This window comes from Oryzias latipes, chromosome 16, assembly GCF_002234675.1.
Source record: "Oryzias latipes chromosome 16, ASM223467v1".
In the NCBI taxonomy this organism is placed as follows: Eukaryota; Metazoa; Chordata; class Actinopteri; order Beloniformes; family Adrianichthyidae; genus Oryzias; species Oryzias latipes.
This window is the reverse complement of record NC_019874.2, coordinates 7,599,734-7,621,418: the sequence shown is the minus strand read 5'-3', so window position 1 is coordinate 7,621,418 and position 21,685 is coordinate 7,599,734. Positions and strand designations below refer to the sequence as shown.

The 21,685-nt window shown below is 42.8% G+C and overlaps 2 protein-coding genes across 2 annotated transcripts; one reads left to right on the top strand and one right to left on the bottom strand.

The window, feature by feature from the left end:
- Window positions 1-535: 535 nt before the first annotated feature.
- tcaim (T cell activation inhibitor, mitochondrial) lies at window positions 536-15,209 on the bottom strand. Its single transcript, XM_004077716.4, has 11 exons — window positions 15,112-15,209; window positions 11,346-11,434; window positions 9,873-9,996; window positions 8,770-8,920; window positions 8,441-8,693; window positions 5,105-5,227; window positions 4,913-5,010; window positions 4,647-4,738; window positions 4,339-4,571; window positions 3,653-3,784; window positions 536-1,410 (listed from the first exon to the last, which is right to left on the bottom strand). Exons 2-11 carry the CDS (start codon window positions 11,375-11,377, stop codon window positions 1,185-1,187), a joined length of 1,464 nt encoding a protein of 487 aa, XP_004077764.1. The 5' UTR covers window positions 11,378-11,434; window positions 15,112-15,209; the 3' UTR covers window positions 536-1,184.
- A 639-nt stretch (window positions 15,210-15,848) lies between these two features.
- On the top strand, window positions 15,849-21,212 carry LOC101170211 (gamma-glutamylcyclotransferase-like). Its single transcript, XM_004077642.4, has 4 exons — window positions 15,849-16,116; window positions 16,343-16,488; window positions 16,590-16,722; window positions 17,473-21,212. Exons 1-4 carry the CDS (start codon window positions 16,006-16,008, stop codon window positions 17,680-17,682), a joined length of 600 nt encoding a protein of 199 aa, XP_004077690.1. The 5' UTR covers window positions 15,849-16,005; the 3' UTR covers window positions 17,683-21,212.
- The last annotated feature ends 473 nt before the right edge of the window (window positions 21,213-21,685 follow it).

Below are 21,685 nucleotides of genomic sequence, written 5' to 3'. Positions count from 1 at the left end.
CAAGGCAAAGGCCAGCATGTACTCAGAGCTGGGGTTCACCTTGGGCAGGTCGCCGGTCTGTTACAGGCCCACTCTCTCACAGCTTTAGAGATCCCAATTTAATCTATGAAGCATGTTTTTGGACTGTGGGAGAAAGCTGGAGAAAACCCACACATGCAGAGAAAAACATGCAAACTTCACACAGAAAAACCAGCCAGGACTTGAACCAGGGCCTTCTCACTGTGAGGTGAAAGTGCTAACCACTGCACCACCAACCTGTATTTAAAATAAAGCTGAATAAAAGAATTCCACATCCAAGAAAATACGTATGTTGAGACAAAGTTCAGTAAGAATAAAAATGGATCCAAAAAAAGCTCATTTCCAGAAAAAGCCTGGTATGGAAAACTGATTTCTGTTGCTAAATTCCAGCATGGAGACGGCTTGTTCATGGAAGCTGCTTTCATCAGTTTGAACCAAAGTCTGTGTGACTGGATGAGAATTAAAGAGCTCCACATTGTTATTTGTATTTTATTCAGAATAAAGTTAGAAAACAGAATATGAACTTTTTCAGGAAACGCTCTTTATTAAGAATGTCGGGTCCAGGGGAATATTTCACTTGGTGTGTTAAAGTGACCTCTGGTAAAGGATTTTTCTCAGCTGATATGGTTTCTGTAACACAGGTATAACATTGGAGAACCCTGGTTTTCTGAGGTAGATTTTAGCAGAGAAATTCTCGGTGATCTGCCTGATTATGACAAAAATGAAGACACAGTAAAAAGGAGCAGCCGGATGACAAACCTGGAGGAGGCAGGAAGCCTTGTTCCTGTTATGCAGGTAAAGCTGTTCTTGAATTCCTGTGGTTTCCAAGGACTGGACTAATGACGACCCAAACATTGTCTAACAAATGAAAAATGAACTGTGGACCTTTTGGATGTTTGCCTTTGGTATAGTTTGTTAGTTAATGAAGATGTCAACGATATCCATTAGGTATGAGTCTCTGCTTTATTCATTTTCTGCCGAGCAACTAAAATCCATCTGGGAGGAAGCTCTGATGTTCTTTACAGTTTGGGGAGGGGGGGGGGGGTAAACATATGCTTGATGTGGGCTTTTTTTTGTGTCTGAAGAAGACGACAAATGTGCACACTTCCTCCATTTCTGCCCAATCAGGATGCATCCATGTCTATTGTCTCGTCTGGTTGAGCGCCTCAGCTGTGCCAGTCCCATGGAATACACAGCTCTCCGTCCTGCAGGACTGAGTAGAAGTGTGACACGCAGACATGCAGGCCCTGCATGAGAGGCGGCTGCTGCTCCTGCAGTCTGCTGCAGCACTGGATCATCTGGCTGGAACTAACGCTGGGCTCCTTGGAGAGGCTCCTGAGAGACAGGGTCTGCAGGCAGGCCTTCAGCACGGCACTCTCCTCAGCGTGCAGCCTGCAAACGCAGACAAAGGTCACGTGAGACGGACAGTTCTGATGAATGGAATTCGTTTTTCAAAAGCCACGCAGTAGTGTGGCACATTCCGTGTTTGTGAATATACATTTTAGCCATGAGCACAGTCTTTTTTTCCCTTTAGTACTTAGCTCTTGACAAGAGGACAAATGCATTCTTTTAATTCCAATAAATATTTCAACAAGGATCAAGATGCTTTGCCAGAGACAAACCTGTGATAAGACATAAACATCTGAACCATTACAGTCAAGTAGACGAATCAATTTCCAGTTGAGAAATGTAATATTGGTTCATCAAATCCATCACATTTCTTTTACAGCAATTCTTTCAGACATAAACTGCTGGTTTTTATTCTAAGAAATCTTTGTTTCCTTAACAGATTTTACAGAGATAAAACGACAAAAATTGCATCATCTGCTAAATTGGAAATTAGTGTGTCTGTCAAGCAATATGTGTGCTTTTTAAAACATTTGTCAATAGTTGAAGAACATCAACTACTTTTTGTATAATTCAACACAATAACTTAAGTGTTTACAATACTGCTATGTTTAACCCTTGTGCTATCCTAGGCACTTTAACATTGGGAGTAGGGTCATCTAGACCCACTAGACAGTGCTCTGAACCTTTTTTCTTCAATGATTTGTGATCTTCACTGGTGTCCATGGATTACATGACATCTTCTCCACCTTTATCCACCTTTGTCATGGTAGGAAGAACACGTCAGTGGTCATCTTGACCCCATAGGATAGCAGAAGGGTTACAGTCAGACTTTGAGCTTGGACCTCATCATCTCTATGCAGCACTTAAATGCTTCCCCAGCTTAGATGGAGTTTAGTTTCTTAATTTATGGTCAGGTTCAAACATCATAACCTTTCAATATGAAGGAAACTGCAACTTTTTCTCAGAAAATGGTTGAAAATATTCAGTATTTTTATTATTGTTTTACACTGGAAAAAGACAAAAACTGAGTAAAAGCCAAATATAGAACCCAATAATTGATTGGACAGAATTATTGGCACCTTTGCTTGAATTTTGGTTGTGCCCCCTCTGAAAAAAGAATCCAAAGCAATCTCTGTAACCATGACTGAGCTTCTCACTCTTCTCCACTGGGATTTTGGACTCTTCCTCTGCAAACTGCTCATCCAGGCCTTCTTCCAGCTGCTGTTTGAGGTTCCCTGCAGATGTTCAATGGGATTCAGATCCAGACTCAATGCTGCCATTTCAGAACTCTACAGCACTTTGTTTGGAACCATTTCTGAGACGTTTAGAAATGGGTTTCAGGTCATTGTCCTGATGGAAGTCCAATGTCTTCTGGTGGAGACGCAGCTTTACTGTGGTCTCATCTGTCCACAGAAAGATTGTGTTTGGACTCAAACTCCTGCCGGGTTTCTTTGAAGGGGATTCTGACTACCTGGGTCTCCCACCATCTGGTTTCATTCAGATGGTGACAGTCAGATGATCTGAGATCATGTGAGCTGATATTGTTATTATGGTCGTCTGCATATCAGCTTGAATCTGTTTGAAGTTTATCTATTTTTTTAATCCACTTTTCCAATTATCTTTTCTTCTATTTTTTCTTCTATTTTCATCCTAGAGTTTAGCTTCAGAGCCGTGGGCTGTAGACCTCTTGATGATGATGATGATGATGATGATGATGATGCCCACAGTAACATGAAGATCTCAGGAGATGAGCTTGGAATCCTGTGATTGCCCGTGTTTTTCCATAAACCTTCTCTAAAAAACCCAGACTTCTCTTTACTTTTCCTTCTTTGCTCCATAGTCGGTGTGAAACGACACAAAGGCGGAGTCTTTCCTTTCTCCATTTTAACTGCTTCCATCTGATTGCTGTATTGCCCTAACCTTTTACCTGTCTCAGGTGTGTCTGAATACAAATGACAGGAGCATCACATCCATGAAAAGCATTCATTTCATCAAACTTTGACAATCATTCTGTTCAGTCCATTTTTGAGTTGTGTGTGAGTTGTTGCCGCGTTTGACTTTTCTCCTGTTTGTGCTGTTTCGTTGCAAACAAAAAAAAAACGCGTGAAGAACAAGACATTCGTGTTTGGAATCATGTTGTTTTCTGACAGAATAGTAAGGGTGCCATTATTTTTGGCCATGACTGTGCAGCTGAGACATTGGAAAGAAAAGATCACAAAAAACTTCATGAACTGAGTTCAGCAGCAGACCAGACTCGCCCTGTCCCGTACCACAGTGCACTCACCGGTTTGTCTGTAAGGTAAGACGCCTGGCCTCAGGGGCGTGGCTCTGGAGGAAAAGTTGCAGGTGGGTGGGGTCACAGGTGGAGGGGATGATAAAGTGGCCTGTCTGATGAAGACTGGGGGTGGAGCGGTCACTGCAACACACACATACACCAGCTCAAGTCATTTGACAGTCATGCTCATTGGAGTCCAAGGCTCTCCATCACAGCAGGGCTGTGATGCTCCTCTTCGTCAGCTCCTTCTTGAGTTCCCTCATGAGACAGACTCTCTGCTTCTCTGAGATTAGGAATTGTTAGGGATTTCTCTGACCTGCTAATGGTTGCCCTATAAGTGTCCAGATGTTTCTCTGTAAGAAACACTTCCTTCCCAAACCTCTTGCATCCAAACTTGGTCAAAGAAATCGGTTGCTAATTCAAACCCAGCATAAAGTCATGGCTTCTCTGAAATAATAAAATGTTCTGGGTTGTCTACAGCATTGGTTCTCAATCATACAAGACAAAAAAAGGTTGGGGTGCTTGTAGTCAGAGATCACCATCGTAACAAAGTTGTGGTATGTTTTTAAATTGCGGTTATCTCAAGTCAAACCTTATTTCCACTGACTTTAACCTGAAGGATGGGAGCAACTGCCCCAGACCCCCCCCCCCCCCCCCCCATGACTTATGGGGAGTCTGTGGATGAGTTTTCTTACTTCTCCAGCACCATGGTGAGGCCATGCAGGCTACGGGGGTGCAGGTGGAGCCGCGTGGACAGTAGTTTCTTGTGGAAAGTGCTGAGCACTCTGTAGTGTTCTGCAATGGGCCGCACTGGTCCCAGCCTCTCCATGTGGACCACCTGAGCTCCGCCCAGAAGGAAACTGATCCTCTCTTTGAGGCAGTCCGTCTGGTGCTGAAGACCTCGGAAGCTCGGCAGCTGCACGAAGAGCTGCAGACAGCAGAGCACAGCTTAGACACTTTGAGGAACACAGAGAACCCGCCGGGAGCTCTGCTACTGCTTTACTTTAGTCCACTGGTGATGAACGTCCATGGTTCCCAGAAGGACATGTCCGGAAGAATTCATTCCTGACTGGTCAGCAAATACTATGGTATGTCCTAGAAGGAAGGAGAAGATGCAGGAAAAAGTTTTTAGAAGGTGGTCCTGAGGAAGCTCCTCCTTAATAAAGAACCAGAAGAACATGTAAAGGAAATCTAGCAGGTAAAACCGGGTCTGAGGAAGGGCAGAGGAAGGCTAAGGAAGCAGGCCTAGAACTCTGAGGGATAGTCCACCTTGCAAGTGGATGAGGGCATCTGGATTCTGATGAGCCAGACGGGTCAGACTCTGCAGCTGACTGTACCTGTGAGCCACACCCCAACTGCGCTGCCATCTGCAGGACAGATCAAACAGAAGATTTCCAAAACTACAAAGAACCTTTCTGGGCATCAGAGGATCCTTACAAAGTCTCAGATGAAGAACATTACCTGATGTCCAGCAGGTCAAATCTGTCACACAGTTCCCTCTTCAGCCTGCTCAACTCTTCCCTTCTCGGCAAGCTGGCGTTGTGCTTCTTCATCGCCTTGGGCTTGTTGTTCTTCAGCCAAACTCTAACAAAGAGAAGAAAAGATCCTGACCTGACATACCTGCAGGTTTATCTCAGACTAAAAATGTTTACTCCATGCACTGGAGACAGAAGGTGATGCAGCAATGGAATGGAAACTGCTGCCAGTACAGGAAAACTCCTCCATCCCCGACACAAAGTGCCCTTGAGCGAACAGCAAATATGTAAGACTGCAAAGTAAAATCACTAGTAAAGAATTAGTTCAAATAAAATCAAAGGACATTAAACCAGATCAGAGTTTACAGACCAATGAAGCAAAGGTACAACAGGGACACAAGTCTTCAGTCTAAAAAAAAAACCTGCCGAGATCAGTGACTTCAAACCCAAAAAGCTCTAATCAGCTAATTCTTCCACCACTCACCCCCACTGGCAACTATTGGCAACTCTCCTATAGTAAATACCAGTCCAGTGACCGCAATGAACTTGCCAAATATCTAGTGAGGAGCCAGCTGTTAACATCTGAGCTTGACAAGTTTGATGACATACCGGAAAAAGATTTATCCTAAAAATCTTCCTCCCTGACTGCTCCTGAGAGCTGTGATCTCCAAGCATGGGGAATAAAATGGTCTCCTGATTAAATCACTGGGCCCAGAGTCAATCAAACATGGAGGCCGTTTAAAGCAGCGAATAAACCGTTTGTTGCACTACAACTCATGTGGGACAGGATAGAAAAACCTTTGGTTCTCTGGAGGTTGTAGAGGCTGCTCTCTTTATGAAACCTGGACCAAAATAGGACCAAAAGATCAACAGATATTAAGAGTCAAGCAAATTACTGTTGGAAGTAAATTCAGCAAAACAGGAGGGATCCTTGCAGTGATTTTCCTATGTTGACACTGCAAGAAACACGGGTCCAGCTGTGGAAAAGCAGTACCATTAGAGAGGTGGATGATGTAAGATTCTATCTACAGAAGCATTATAATGTACCTTTTCCCCCTTTTCACACTTCTTGCAGTTTATTTAAACACAGGCAAAGGCAAATGACCCAAGTTTCAGTATGCACCATCCACCACTGGAGGAAAAAGACACGGGTTTGGAGAGAACGCACTCAGAGCGAGAAACAAAGAGAACAGCTAACCAGACCATTAGTACCCGGTGCACAACAAAACTCATGGACTAGAGGCTTTAGGAAAAAAACTCCCTTAAGAGAGAAAAAGATTGTCAAAGCAACACATTTTCCAAAAGAAATACCATTTAAAATGTGTATTCATTTCCGTAATCCCATTCAAAAGATTTACATTTCATAGAATATAAAGCAGATTCAGTGCCTATTTTTTCATTTATTTCAAATATTCATTCATCTTCTGAACCGGTTTTGTCCCTTTCGGGGTCATGGGGCTGCCGCAGCCTATCCCAGCCACCCATGGGCAAAGGCAGGGGGCATCCTGGACAGATTGCCAGTCTGTCGCAGGGCCACAAACACCCATGCACACTCACATTCACACCTAGGGACAATTTAGATTAACCAATTAACCTATGAAGCATGTTTTTGGAGAAAACCCACATATGCACGGGGAGAACACGCAAATTCCACACAGAAAGGTCCCCCATTGGTGATTCTTTTTCGGGTCCCCCAGCTGGGACTTGAACTGGGGGCCTTCGTGCTGTAAGGCAACCCGACAGCTGGAGGTCGTCTCCAGAATGCGTCTGAATGTGGTGGTTTTTGAAGCTGTTCCTCCACCTCATTCCACTCTCTCTGGAGGTCTGCAGGTTCTTGAATCTTGTCCTTTAGATGATCCACTGAAGCCCACGGTCTAGTCATTAGCTGTTGCATCTTCTCCTGCCACATACAGTCCTTCCTTTGGACTTTCTGTGTATCTACCGTATGTGGACAGCGCTCTGTGAACAGCCAGCGTCCTTAGCTAGGAACTTTTGTGGTTTACCCAGACTATGGAGGGGATCCATGATGGTCTTTTGGAAAGTTATCAAGCCTGAAATCTTCCCTCATGACATCATGACCATTTAATGACATCTGGGGAAGCTGTGCAGGTTATTTGAGTTTAGTAGACGATTAGGTGGTGAAAATCTGTTTCAAACATTCACGTCCTGCAGAAATTTGGGCAGATTTTTCCACAGTTTTCTAATCTTCGGAAATCCTGTTTTAAGGGGGGTTTTGAGCTGGAACCCCAATGTAAATTTAAAAAATTAAATACTTAAAATCAATTAAAGATTGGGGCCTTAGTATATTCTATGAAAGTTACTTATTTTTAATTGAATTATGGTAATGAATGATATTTACATTTTTGTAAGGGTCTGTATATGTTTCAATTGTTGTGCATCTAACAAACAAATGACTTTGAAATGTAACAAATGCGAATCTGTTAAACATTCAACTACCGACTCTACTCCAGTGGGTGTTGATGGGAAGAGAGAAGACGGAAAGGAAGAAACAGTTCTCTCCAGTTCCACTGATGTATGTAGGAAGAGGTTTTCTGGAAAGTTGCTCTCCAAAATATGCCTGGTCAACGTTCGCCCAGCTAATGATCCTAGTAAGAGCAGATTAATGTACACTATGCTAAATAACCAAAGCAACTAATCATTGGCACACTATTCTTTACAGAGAATGTAAATAGCCCTAGAAACACGACGTTGAACCCGTTTACATGTCTATAAAAATGAGATAACTGGCAGTAGTCAGAGAGATTTGTCGACTGTCCTGGTCTACATGTTCCAGTCCTTCACATCATTTATTATAAAATCTGTCAGGATTTGATGTTTTCTACTTCATTCAATAGACATTTCTTGGGATGAGGCTGACAAAACACCAAACTTCAAGCTCAGATTGGTGTAACTATGAAGAAAAACACAGGTCCAAAAACCCTGAGAAGGAGACTGCTTCCATTTATAAAATGTAAATGGTCTCTGTTCTGCTTATTTGGATTCTAAAAAAGCTGCTTCTGTCTACAGACCAATCATAATCAAGGAAAAGAACCCCATGGATGTAATGTAACTTTCAAACGTCACTGTTACTTGTCTCAGGTTTGAAACTCTACTGGAGGTTTCACATCTGGATGAGAAAAGGTTTATTTTCTGGAGCAGCGACTTTCTGCTTCAGAGAACAAACCTTTCCTGTTTCCGTACTGTTGTAAAACTAAAATTAATCAGATAAACCGGAATACTTGTCAGAGAAACAGAGCTTTTGGGGGAGAAGTCTACGTGTTCAACTGTTGTGTTCAAGTATTGAGTGTGCATGTAAACTGACTTGAGGATGGGCTCCACCCGTCTGGCCTGCTCCAGCTCCTCCTCCGGGTCCCTGAAACCTGTGAAGGCGTAATAACTTTTGTCCCATTTGATGGGTCTATAGAACGGCACCCCTCCTTTAAGGGGACCTTTAGAGGGCTCAGTTCCTCTATGCTCCTGCATGTGCTCCACAGACAGGCTGCAGGACCCCAGCACCTCCATCACCGTACTTTGGACGTCATTGGTGCGTAGGGTGAAGCTGACGGTCCGGAAACCTGCGAACCAGCAACAATGTGAAATATCCCCCTAGAACGTACCCCTCCTTTAGAAGCACCATGGACACAGTTTTACCTGAAGATAGGGGCTCTGCCTGCGTGTTGCTGCTATCCTTGGTGTCCCTCATGTAGAAAGTAAGCCTGGTGGGCTCGATGTGGCGTGAGCCAGACTTCTGCAGGCTCTCCAGGTAACCGTTCAACCTTTTCAGGGAGTTCTCATTCACTTCCTGTCATGAAGGAAACACTGTGATGAAGACCCTCATAACAACTCAGATCTATGATGGCTGCTGTTATTTTACTGACATCCCAAATATTTTCTATCCATGTCATTTACTCTCTCCAGCAAACAGCAGCATGCTCTGACCAGACCACTGGGGGCTTTTCTATGCCATCCGTCTGCACTAAGATTATGCAAACATCCTGCAGTTTCCCCTGACGCCACTGGGGGAGGTCGTCATGTGCATCCCAGATTCCTTAACCTTTCCCAAATGTTCTGATAGTCTTAGGTTTTCTCTAACAACTTTTTGGAAAGAAAATTTGAGAAGAATAGACATAATTCTGTTCAGATGTTCCTAGAAGCTTCCTGATGTTCAACAATGTTTCAAGTTGTCCCCTGATATTTCCACACCTTATCCTTCGAGGGATTAGGGGATCACACAAAACCTCACAAACAGATTGTTATACTTTTATCAAATGAAGTTTAGAAACTGTGTCCTTGATTCAAAGAGGTTCATTGTGTCTATAAAATTATACTGCTTAGCCGTTCAAGCAAAATATTTGAAATTTGTTACAATCCGAGTCTCTCCAGATCATTCCAACAAGGACACAGTTGCTTATTTAAATTATTTTTTATCAGACACTGTTTTTTTTTAATGTAAAACGTACCGACATGTTTCGGTGGAATGCCTTCCACCTTCAACTAACTAGCTAACTAACTATAACTAATACCTAACTAGTTGAAGGTGGAAGGCATTCCACCGAAACATGTCGGTACGTTTTACATTAAAAAAAAAAAACAGTGTCTGATAGAAAATAATTTAAATAAGCAACTGTGTCCTTGTTGGAATGATCTGGAGAGACTCGGATTGTAACAAATTTCAAATATTTTGCTTGGTTTGGTTGTGGAGCACAGCTGTGAAGTGGTTCTTTAGAAGAACACTGAATAGAATTTCTACATACCCGCTCTTTAGGGTGCTGACCAAAGAAGTCTGGGTGAACGGCTAAGTAAAAGGGTCGCAGAGCATTGACAGCCTCAGCACCCGACAGAGCTCTAAACTGCAGGAAGGGAAGCAGCAGGCACTTCCTGTAGGGGGAGATAGATGAAGGTTATTTCTCATCATGACGGTGGCGGCATGATTGCATGAGTGAGGGCTCGGACATCAACAGCTCACCCAATAAACTCCATTGTGACTTTTATTTAAATGGTTTGCAAATCATGAAGTCATTGGTAACTACAGTACTTTTCAGAGTAAAATTCGGGATTTTTTGCATAGTTTAACTGGGGGTGCAACTGATTTGTGATTTTTAAAAATAAATAGCAAAACCCACTAGGTGGCACTGTAGGTGTGTGTCTCAGTATTTGCTGTTGACAGCAATGCAGAAGAAGAAGTGCTGCTCAGTCTGACACCAGCCTTGGTGGATTCCCAAAGCAACACAGAGGATCAAAAGTTTAAGGGATTTAGTGATTTAAAGTGATATTAAGAGTTCAATTGCCTTGTTAGCATGTCCTTTATGCTATGGTATTTTAATCATTGTTCATACGTTGCGTTAATAATACTTGATTACGCTTATGCTTCATGAAGCTAAAAGCATCATTGTGTTGGTGAAGTGTGTACAAGTATGTGATGGTTATCTATTCCATTGTGGTTTACCTCTCAAGACAAAATGTCTTATCTTGGTCCCAAATGTCCATCCATTCATTTTCTTAACTAGCTGTATCCCTTTCAGGACTAAAGCCTAACCTGGCTGGATGAAGGCGGCGTACATCCTGGACAGGTCGCCAGCCTGTCGTAGGGCCACACAGCCTCTCACATATGCACCCTCACAGTTACACTTATTATTTAGAGTCATCAATCAACCTATGAAGCATGTTTTGGACTGTGGGAGGAAGCCAGAGAGCCCAGAGAACACCCACACATGCACGGGGAAAACATGCAAAGTCCACACATTTGTATTTTGTTAAATACATTTCTCCCAAAAGTGCGACTTACAGTCCAACACATACGGTAATTGTGTTCCTATTATAACCAGTCATTTTAGATATGCAGCAATGATTCAGTCAAAGGTGTCAGGTAGCGTTTCGCATCTCGATCAGAAATGAAAATCAGCCAATAGACCGTTTGTGGTACTTAGGTGACACCACACAGGCAGCAAGAACAGAAATACAAGAGCTAATGATGTGATACGGAAAAGAGCTTGGTGACCAAAGTCCAGGTGGGGAGACAACCATTAAAAACCCAAGTCTTCTGTAGCATCCAGAGAGAACATCTGCTACGAACACAGCAGAGCTGAGGCAGCAACATGACTTCACTTTGTGCAGGAAATATGCAGAAACTGATTGAAACAGACAGAAATATACTACAACCACACAGAAAGCCATGCAGCACCAAACACTTACAAAATGTGCAGCAACCATGTGGACAATCACAGTACCTCATGGTGCTCAGGACGGCGCTCACAGACATGGCTAATGCTCAGGATAGGTCTCAGGTTGTTCCTGGACAGAACTCCTGATGTTGAGTCTGTGGAAGAGCAGAAGATGGAAACTGTCATCTGTCTTATTCAAACAGACCTCTTTATCTTGGAGTCCATGACTCCATGAGTGCACTCATCCACTTCCTGATGTGGGAACATCGGACTCAGCAGCAGCGGGTTAACATTGGCTAGTTTCATTCCTAGAGTTGTTCACATGCATGCTGCCCTGGACTTATAGAGATGGAAGAATGCAGAAACTGTGTTTTTCAGCTCTCTGATTACCAGTGAGAGATGATTTCATCAAAGATCTATGTTTCTGAAAATGGAAAACTTTTGTTCAAGTTTTACTTCTTGGAATGATTTGGAGGATGACTGTACATAACTGAGTTTTTGCTAAGATTAAAGATTTTTTTTTACCTTGACATGCCAGACTTGAGGGGTGTGTGAGGGGTTGTAGGCTAGCAGGAGAGTGTGTAACCAAAGTGCTGATAGAATATTAGCGCAGGCTTACTTTGCACCAACAGTCCCACCCACAGCTATAGGTGAATTTCTGATGAACTTCTGTTCCTCTATAGAAACGTTGTCATAGAAAACGACCCCTGTTTTTAGATTTTGGCTAAAAACTGTGTAATCACAGTTAAAAGACAACTGGGAACGTTTTGGAAAAATAATCAAAAGATGATTGGAGAGGGACTTTAAGGGGCTTCAGGATTTTTATGAAATGTTTTTTCCTCTTGTTCTTTTCCTTTAAGCATGATGTCCATCCCTTCATTCATACATATATTATATATATATTTTGTCTACACTATGCCCATCCCACTCTCTGTGTTACTGTTCTTGAGTCAAAGCAGTAATAAGAATCTTGCTTTTTGCTTGACTTTAGTGGTTCTTTTTTCTAAAGAAAAATGTCCAAAGAAAATGTTGTAATGCCGTTTCAAAGTGGAAATATTCTCCACTGCTTTGGTTTCCTGGCATTGTCAACACATTGCTCTTGCATTGTCTATGCTGTTGCTGCTGGCCAACATCAATTAGAAAATGAGGTCCAAAAGTGAGGTATAAAGGGAAGTTTATATGTGCTGTCCAAACAGACATGAAGTCAGTCCAATGCCGTCCCAGTTTGTCTCCGGTTTCTACTTAAAATGATATTCACGTCTCCACTATCAGGTCTGCTCACCTGCAGTGCTTCTTTTCTTGTCTGTACTACAGCTATAATGACAGCAGCTGTTGTCTGTTGGTAGCCTTCTAGGTTTTGTCCTCCAACAGGGTAAAACCATTGACTGTATAAGAGAACTGGACCAGTTAGAAAATGGTTTACTTCTGATTCCAACCAATGAAGTCAATTCAGTCGCCATTTTTTTTTAGATCAGGACGCCACTGTGTTGGACCCAGTAGTGATTCCTCCAAGTCAGTCTGAGTCAGTGTTTCTATGGCAATGACTCTCACCAATCAGGAGTGAGCTTGTTAAAGGTCCACACCCCTACCACTTGACAGCGGGCTCAGGATAATGTGCCAATCAAATTGTTTGAGCATTGGACATGGGAGCAAGCGGGCACAATCTACTTTAATTGAGGCTTCTGATTGGTCAGTTTATAACTTGAATAACTTGCAATAAAGAAAAACTATGGAAAAAAAATACTATCAAGAAGATGTGAAGACTCTCATTCATCCGGGTTGGTTCCATCATAGTAGTAGGTCTAGGGGCTGTCATCTGGACTTATTTTTTAAAGTTAGAAGACATTTCACCTCTTATCCAAAAGGCTTTGTCAATTCTAAAGAGCTGGTAGAAGAGCTGGTATATATGCGTTCATGGGGGAGGAGTCAGCCCGGAAATTTACCAGCTAAATTGGTTTAAATACCTGAATTTTACCAGCTAATTCAGAATTGACAAAGCCTTTTGGATAAGAGGTGAAACGTCTATTAACTTTAAAAACTAAGTCCAGATGACATCCCCTAAACCTATTACTATATCTAGAAGATGTTAAAAAAACTGACCAATAGAATGACTGAGTAACAGTAGGCATAGAAGTCTATGGGATTTTGGCTTATTTGAACCAGCAGGTACAGTGCTCACCATAAATGAGTAAACCCTACTACATTTGTCATTTTCTGTAAAAATACTACACTACAACATACACAAAATACATTGCACACAAGATATGTTAATTTGCACACACAAAAAAGTGATTTTCCTACCAAATTAATGGTAGACGCAATACAGCGCACACTACAGAGGTATGGCATGCGTGGTTATTGTCCGAAAGGAAGCCTCTCCTAAAGCCCATGCACAAAACGTGCTCGCCTAGAATTTGCTAGGGCCCGTGCTGAAAAAAGAGGAAAACTACTGGGACTCAATACTCTGGAGTGAGGAGACAAAGATCACCGTTTTTGGAACGATTGCTTTTAAAACTGGATGGATTTGCAAGGTTCAGGATTTCAAGGAGAAATACATGGTGCCTACAGTGAAACATGGTGGTGGCAGCGTCCTTATGTGGGGCTGCATGAGTGCTGTTGTGTGGGGGGGCTGCATTTCACTGATGTATCATGAACACAAAAATTTACAGCTCTATACTGGAGGAGAAGATGCTGCCATCACTTCATGCACTTGGTTGTCGAGCACTTTTCCAACACAACAATGATCCAAAACACACTTCTAAAGCGGCTGTTGCACTTCTGACGAAGAACAGGCTGAAGGTGATTGAACGGCCAAGTATGTCTCCTGATTTGATCCCAATCCAACACCTGTGGGGAATTCTGAAGCCACCAGTTGAGCATCACTCTCCATCCAGCATCCAGGCTCTAAAAGAGGTTCTTCTTGGAGAATGGTAAAAGATAGATGTTGTAATATGTCGCCAACTTGTTCATTCCTTGCCCAGAATACTTGGTGCTGTCCTTAAAAATCACGGTGCTCATACAAAGTACTAGATGTAGTAGTTTTTGTTGCAGGGTGTATTCATTTTTGCTTCAACCAGTTTAAGTAAAACTGTAGATGATGTGATCCAAGTTGGATCATTAACCGTAACTTCATGTTATGGAGTGTTCAATAAAACTCAACCTTGTGGAACATTTGGAAATGTTTGTTTTGTACGTTGAGCTACTGATTATATTAAAACTTCCTAAAGGGGGTGTACTCATTTATGCTGAGCACTGCTTCCTCAGTCCAGTTCTTCTATTCAGTCAACAGAAAATACTCCCTATTTAAGCACATATGGGTGTGATTTTTACCCCTAAGTGTCGGTATTCATTGTCTAAAGTAAAGCTAGTTTGTGCCTTTTATCCACAACAGTACAATGAAAGGTGTAACAGTAAATAAGTTTGTGTTTGTAGTTGACTAAACTCTGGAGAAATCTGGATGTAGTGACGTCATCCGTGAAGGGGCGTGGTCCTTGGATTGACATCTAACCGTCCTATCGTCAGCTACCTAACTGATTCTGTGGGCGTGTCCCAGAACCGCAAAGACACATCTGTTGTTGTTTTTCTGCGGGTAAGGAGTCCAGTGACTCCGCACTCGCAGTTTAAAGAGCAGCGTGTCACTTGACCACAGAGGAGACTTCCGTCTCTCGTGCGGTTTGTGATTCGGCCCGGCCCGTTACCCCTCATGTCATCCAAGTAACCCTACATGACCTCTACCGAACCCCGGCTGTCGTGAGCTGCTGCAGTTCGGTGGTTCCGTTGAATATGCAAGAGCTGTCTGAGGGAGTCAGTTCATCCGAAAACACGCAGATACCTGAACCGCAGTGAGCCGATCCTGTTTACACCGCTGTTCTTCTGCTGACGGCTCTGCGCCGCTTCACTGAGCGAACGCACGCCCGCGCCCCCTGGCGGCCGAACAGAGAACATCACCATCACATGGTTACACAGCACTTGAATTTTCTGTAAAGTGGTGGTATATTATTATAGCATAAACATAAGAAATAAAGCAACTTGGTAACCTTAAATGTTTTTGTATAGTAGAATGTCTATTCTTTTGGGAGGACCTTATGAAAATGTTACAGTTGTAATTATACAATATAATAAAAATGTGCAAATAGCTTATTTATCTACCAAATAAACTTAATCAGAACCGTAATAGAGAAAAGTGAGGACACGTATATTTAATTAGAAATATGATTATAAATGATAAACCAACCAAAACACTGTGGACTGTCTCCAAACATTTTTGGTGTGGGTGGGCAGTGGCATCATCTCTGAAGCTCAAACTGTTATGGACAATGGAAGAGCAGGCCAGGATGAATTGGAATAAGAGAACAATTGTGCTCCAATTGTTTTCTTGATTGACTGGTGTAAATGTGCTTTAATTAACACAAACCAGGCCTGATTTTAAAAAAAATCAGCAGTGACTCTCACTTCTGCTACAAGGTGGAGGTTGGTGCTTGAATGTGCACACACACCTGTGTGTTATGTGATGTTGTCTATGGGTCCATGGGGTGAACTTTGCATTGTAAACATGAACAGAGGCTGTGCTGATGGGCTGGATTAGCAAGAGAATGGTGCGTGTGCTGGAAGCCCGCGGAGCTCCAGGCCTCGCCTGAGCTCTTTCTCTCTGCCAACTCTGACTCACCCTCTTGCTCCTCAGCTGGGCTTTTTCCTCACTGTGCTCCTGATAGCAGTTGATGCTAGCATGGAGAACAACCGCACCTTCCTGTACTTTGCGTATGGCAGTAACCTACTGAAGGAGCGCCTGCGTCTGAAGAATCCCTCAGCGACAGTTCTTTGTGTGGCGAGGCTCAAGGTGAGTCTGACGAAGAACATTTAACAGGCTGATGTTTCATCCTCCTTGGTGGATCAACTTTATATTCCTCTGGAATTGCCTGAGATGAGAATTGTCTAAATAAATAACATATCATTAGGCCAATAAGAAATTACTGCTGATGTTCAACGATATCTGGTTACCATGGGTGATAGAGGTCTAATCAAGCAATAGAACTCACACTGCATGCATTAATGTTTTGTTCCAGGACTACAAGCTGGTTTTTGGAAACCACAAAGGCCTGACCAGTGACCGGTGGCACGGCGGTGTGGCCACCATAGAGCACAGCCCGGGGGACGAGGTTTGGGGGGTTGTGTGGAGGCTGAGCACATCTGATCTGGAGTCACTGGACAAGTAAAGGTTTCTTCTGCAAATGTCCTTTAGTTTCTGTTTTTTGGAGTAACACCTGTTTCTTCTGTGTGTGTGTGTGCACACACATTCCTGTGCACATTCAGTCAGGAGAATGTGACCTTGGGAGCCTACAGTCCCGTGGAGCTGTCGGTGAAGACGAAGGGTCAGGAGCTAAGCTGCCGCACCTACATCATGAACAGCTGTGTGTACGCGCCTCCATCACCCCAGTACCTGCAGGTGAGGGGATTTCTGCTTTTAGGGATGTGCAGGTCAAAGGAAATATCTCTGCAGAGGTTACTCCTGGTTTTTATGGGCTGTCTTTTTGATTGAATGAGATCCTCTTTTGGTTTTGAACCATTCACTTTCTTTTTGCTGTGATTAGCAAAGATAGTCCCATTTCCTCTTTGGTGTTTTAGTATGAGGACTTGGAAGTATGATGATAGAGGAGGGAGCTTAAGTGCTTTTTTGTAGCTCACTTAAAAGTCAGGAGTTTTGCGGAATTTAGTTCTTTTGAAGTTGCCAAACCTGCTTTAAATTCTGTTATTGTGGTTATTAAGGTCAGTTTCTTTTCTATTGATACTTCCATTGATAATGAAAGTGCTCAGCTTTGATGATTTGCATCATGTTGGGATGGAGCTTTGTTTATTGGTCTTCTAAGTAATTCTAAATTTAAGAAAAACAGAAACAAACCAAAAAATACTCATTCCAATCATAGATTGATCCTTCACTGTTCATCCAAACACAGAGGGAAAACACGCTTAGCGTGTTGTTCAAGCAGAATAAAAGTACGATGTGTGGGTTAAAGGAGAAGCAGTGATCCGAAGGTGGGTCAGAAGAGTGCGCTTGTGTTCCCTCATGGATGTGTCTGTGAAACATCTGGAATCAGCTGACAGAGGAGCGCCAGCATGTTCCCAGGCTCACACTTTTGTCTCTTTGTTCCCTCTGCCCTTGGCTTTGTCCGGGTTTCCCCCGTGTGCGTCCCCACAGGTGATCATGATGGGAGCGCAACAGAACGGCCTGCCGATGGAATACCAGGATAAACTCCGAGCCGTCAGGACCAACATGTACGAGGGACCGCTGCCCGTCATGACTGAACTGGAGCAGGTGCTGAGGAGGGCCAGAGGGGCTGCCTGCTCTGCACCTGAATCAGCTGAGCCGCTCCAGGTGCTGGGAACCTTCTGCCGAAACCAGCAGTGACAGACAACAGAGACACCGATACACAACAACGCCACACAACAATGATACACAAAAGAACGAAGGCATGAAAACACTGAAAAAATGCACACTAACACAATACACTTAGACAACACTATTACAAAACAACGCAGATCTAAAAACAACCGATTCACAACAAAGCTTACTTACAAGAGTAATACTAATGTACAACAACACTGACGCGTAACACTACTATACAACAACACTGTCAACCGCACATATACAATCCATGTCCAGCAAACACGTTGTGAATAAAGATCTGAGAGCAGAAGTTCAGCAGACACTGGATTCAGAGACGGACTCCTTCATCCTAAAACAGGAAAGCTCCAGGGTGTTGAGGGGAATCCATGAAAGGGTTCTAATGAAGAACATTGTTCTTCTTTGATGAACAAAACAATACCTGTTTTAATAGGGAGAGAATATCAACAATTGCAACAGCAAGAAGCAGATTGAATTATAGCTGGAGGCTGCTTCACAGACTGAGTCTGAATAGCAAAGAACAACGAAACATAAAAGTGCATCAAGAACAGAGACTTTTAACTATGGAAACCATTAAAACTATAGCATTAAATATAGCAATGAATAAAAAAGGATCTAATTCGATGAAAGCAAGTCAAACTACTCCTTGCTTGTATCTAATACAGAGTCAAGCTCAAGATGTTGCTGTTGAGATACCACCCTATTTTGGATGGTGCAGCTCTCTTTTCTAGAGATGAGGATAGTTTTTTTCAAATCCTTCAGTTTTAAGAGGCAGAGTTCTCCTTCTCTGTGGTCTTCTGCCATCTGCTCCAAAACCCCACTGAACTGTGTTGAATGCAGAGTAAGAATATAAGTAAATAATAAATGTCAAATACATGCTTTGACTGTAGAGAATAACAAAATAATCAAATGTTCAGTAAATATCAGATCCCTTTATAAAAGTCTTTGCTATTTCAACATTAGATAACTGATAACGTCTCCTTTGAAAGTTGATGATGAGCACCTCTGCCGTGGCAAAAATTTCAATGTATCTGCTGTAAATCAAAGGACTGTTCACATGCGTTACCATGTTTTTGAATGACATATCTTGTGGGTTGGTTTGTGTTTATTCGTCTATTTAGGATTTAATGGAAATAGTGTGATAGCGAAATTTTGTTTTTTCAATATTTTCTGAATTTCTATACATTTCTGTGCAAATGTGCGATGGAAACGCAGCTATTTTGGCCAAATTCCCTCACTACTCCCTAACCTTTAAAACTATATGGCACAGGCCTCTGATTGGAAGATTGCTTTGGCCCCGCCCTACTTGCCACTTAGTCAAAGTGTCCTTGGGCAAGACACTGAACCCCACATTGCTCCTGGTGGTTAGAGGTTGGCACCAGTGTTCGGCAGCAGAGCTGTCAACGTGTGTGTGAATGGAACTTTGACTGTACACAGTTAGCTGTCACACACCTAGGTGTGTGACATTTGTTCACCAAAATCACTCATTAACCATTTGGCAGTTTAACCCTCAATCCAACCACTTGAGCGTCAAGCAAGGAAGAATTTTAGAATATTTGGTATGACTCGGTCTGGATTTGAACTCACAAACGTTCAGTCCCACAAGGCCACTAGGCTGTTCAGGCACCTTGTTCTCTTAGAGCTCGTGATCACAGGTGAGTATAGGAAGAAAAATTGACAGGTAAATTAAGAGCTTAGTTTTCTGACCTAGCTAGAAAATTTCCATCAACATTCCCAGTCAAAGTCAACAGCCAACCGAAATGGTGCCAGCAGAAACTGCTTACCTCTCTTGAGGCGCCAAATGGTTTACCAGAATCTCTTTGGGGCTGACCAATGATCCATCCCAATTGCCTCAATGAACACTTTCATGGACAAAGTTTTTACCTTCTCTACAGCCTGGGCTGCAGTTTTCTATATTTAAGATACCTGTCAGCTACCTCAGAAGTCCCACAAGCCAGCCATGCAGGGTAGAAGTCCATCTGCTTGATGCCATCCCTTACTTATGGTGTCCCCCCACTGGGTGTGGGCATTGCCACGGTGACAGGCACCAGAGACTTTGCAACCCCATCTTGGAACAGCCACAGAGACAACAAGGATTAAGAACATGTTCCTCTTTGAGTCAATGTCCGAGCTTCCCTTTACATCTGTTTTAATGTGGGAATTAAAGACCTCCCTAATGGAGGGATCAGCCAGACATTCTCAGCAGTACGTCTGGGTCTGGCAAAGCATTTCCATTGGAATGCTTTCCAGTAACCCTCCAAGAGACACAAAGAAGGCCAGGTATTGGTAACTGTCGTTTGACCCATGGGCCAAAACCACAGTCAGAGACCTACCCTCCACCCTAGGAATATGACCCTTTTATCTTTTAAGGTAAACTCAAACACTTAGCAGCTGAACTGGGGACTCACAAGTAAGCTCAAACAAGCCCTCCGCCTCTCACAATGGTAGAGAGTCCAACCCCTCATAAGGTATTGAGTTCCGGAGCCCCAGCCATGTGAGGAGGTGAGCCCTACTATATCAAGCCTGCACAAGCTCAGGCTCCTTCCCTCCCAGAGCAGGAGAAGTCCCAAAAGCCAAATTCTATGACAGAAGGACCTGAACAAGACCCACTGGAAAAGCCCAGCCCACTAGGCACTTGACTTTGAGCCCTAACCCCAGGCCTGGCATCAGAATGGGAACTTGGTGATACCAAACGGAGCGGCATAAATTTATCTAGATTTCTATTACTCATGAACGGGTTGTGAATCGATTTTTGTCTGGCTTGTCACCCAGGACATGTCTCCCATGGGAGACCTTACCAGGGCCATTAGCTTAGCCGCCAGGATCACTTGAGCTCTCAAAGCCCTCCACCACTTTAAGGTGGCAGTCCACGGGTGAATCCTGTTTTTAATTCCCACATTAAAACAGATGTAAAGGGAAGCTGGGACATTGACTCAAAGAGGAACTTGTACCCCTTTTGGGATTCAAAAGGTCCAAGTCCAAAATGAAAAATTCCAAAAACGGGGGTTGGCAGCCAAGACATCCACTTTCAACTACCACCCAAAGCATAGTGCAGCAGCTATGTTTTAAAGATTGAGATGTCTCTGTATACAAGATTTGAAGCATATGTTAAAGATTTAAATACTTTAAAGATCTTATTTTCTTTTACCACAGTCAAATGAAACAGAGGTTGTTGATTTTGGACATGAGCACTTCAGGAATTCACTCTGTAACTACCGGTATATGATCACATTGGTCTCCAGACCAACTGTGAGAAACCTATGAGTCATTTCTGATGAAGATTCAACTTTAAATTTCAAATAAATCAGGTTTCTAGAAAATTCTTCTCTCATTTGCAATATTTCCAAAAACAGGAACATCCTGTCTCAGAATGACTCAAAGGAATGAGTTTGTGCATTTGTTACTTTGTAGTTACAGTAGACTGCTGTAATTGTTTTCCATGAGGCTGCTCTGAAACTTTTCTAAAATGTCTCCAGCTGTCTTAGGGCCTACTTACAGCAACAAATGGTTTTAAAACTGTGCTGAAAACACAACCAAGGCTTGTTTGGTTATTTCATGCTAACTATCTACTGTACATCACCAACACAAATTCTTCCATCATGTGGCCAGCATACAGTTTTTACCATGACAGTGCTCTGTCATGCAAATAAATCTGGTACAACTCAAAACAACATAGATTTTGAAGTTTATTTGAGAGTTTTGTGTGTTTTTGCTAAGAAGCTCCTTTTGTTTTGTTTGCACTAATTTCCAGCAAACACTTACATTTGGCTACAAAGCAGTAGCTTTCTCTGAAAGCAGAACGCTACAAAACAGCTTTCTAGCTAAGAAGCTTTTTTAAGCTTTCTATCATGTCTTTTCACTCGCAGCAGAAACATACTGTTCCTGCTTCCAAGAAGCTGTGCTGTGGAAAGCAGGCTAGGAGTTCCATTCATGACAACAGCACCAAAGGCACTGCAGGAGCCAAATAAATCAAACTTTAGGGCAGTATGGACTCCGAATAGCCTTG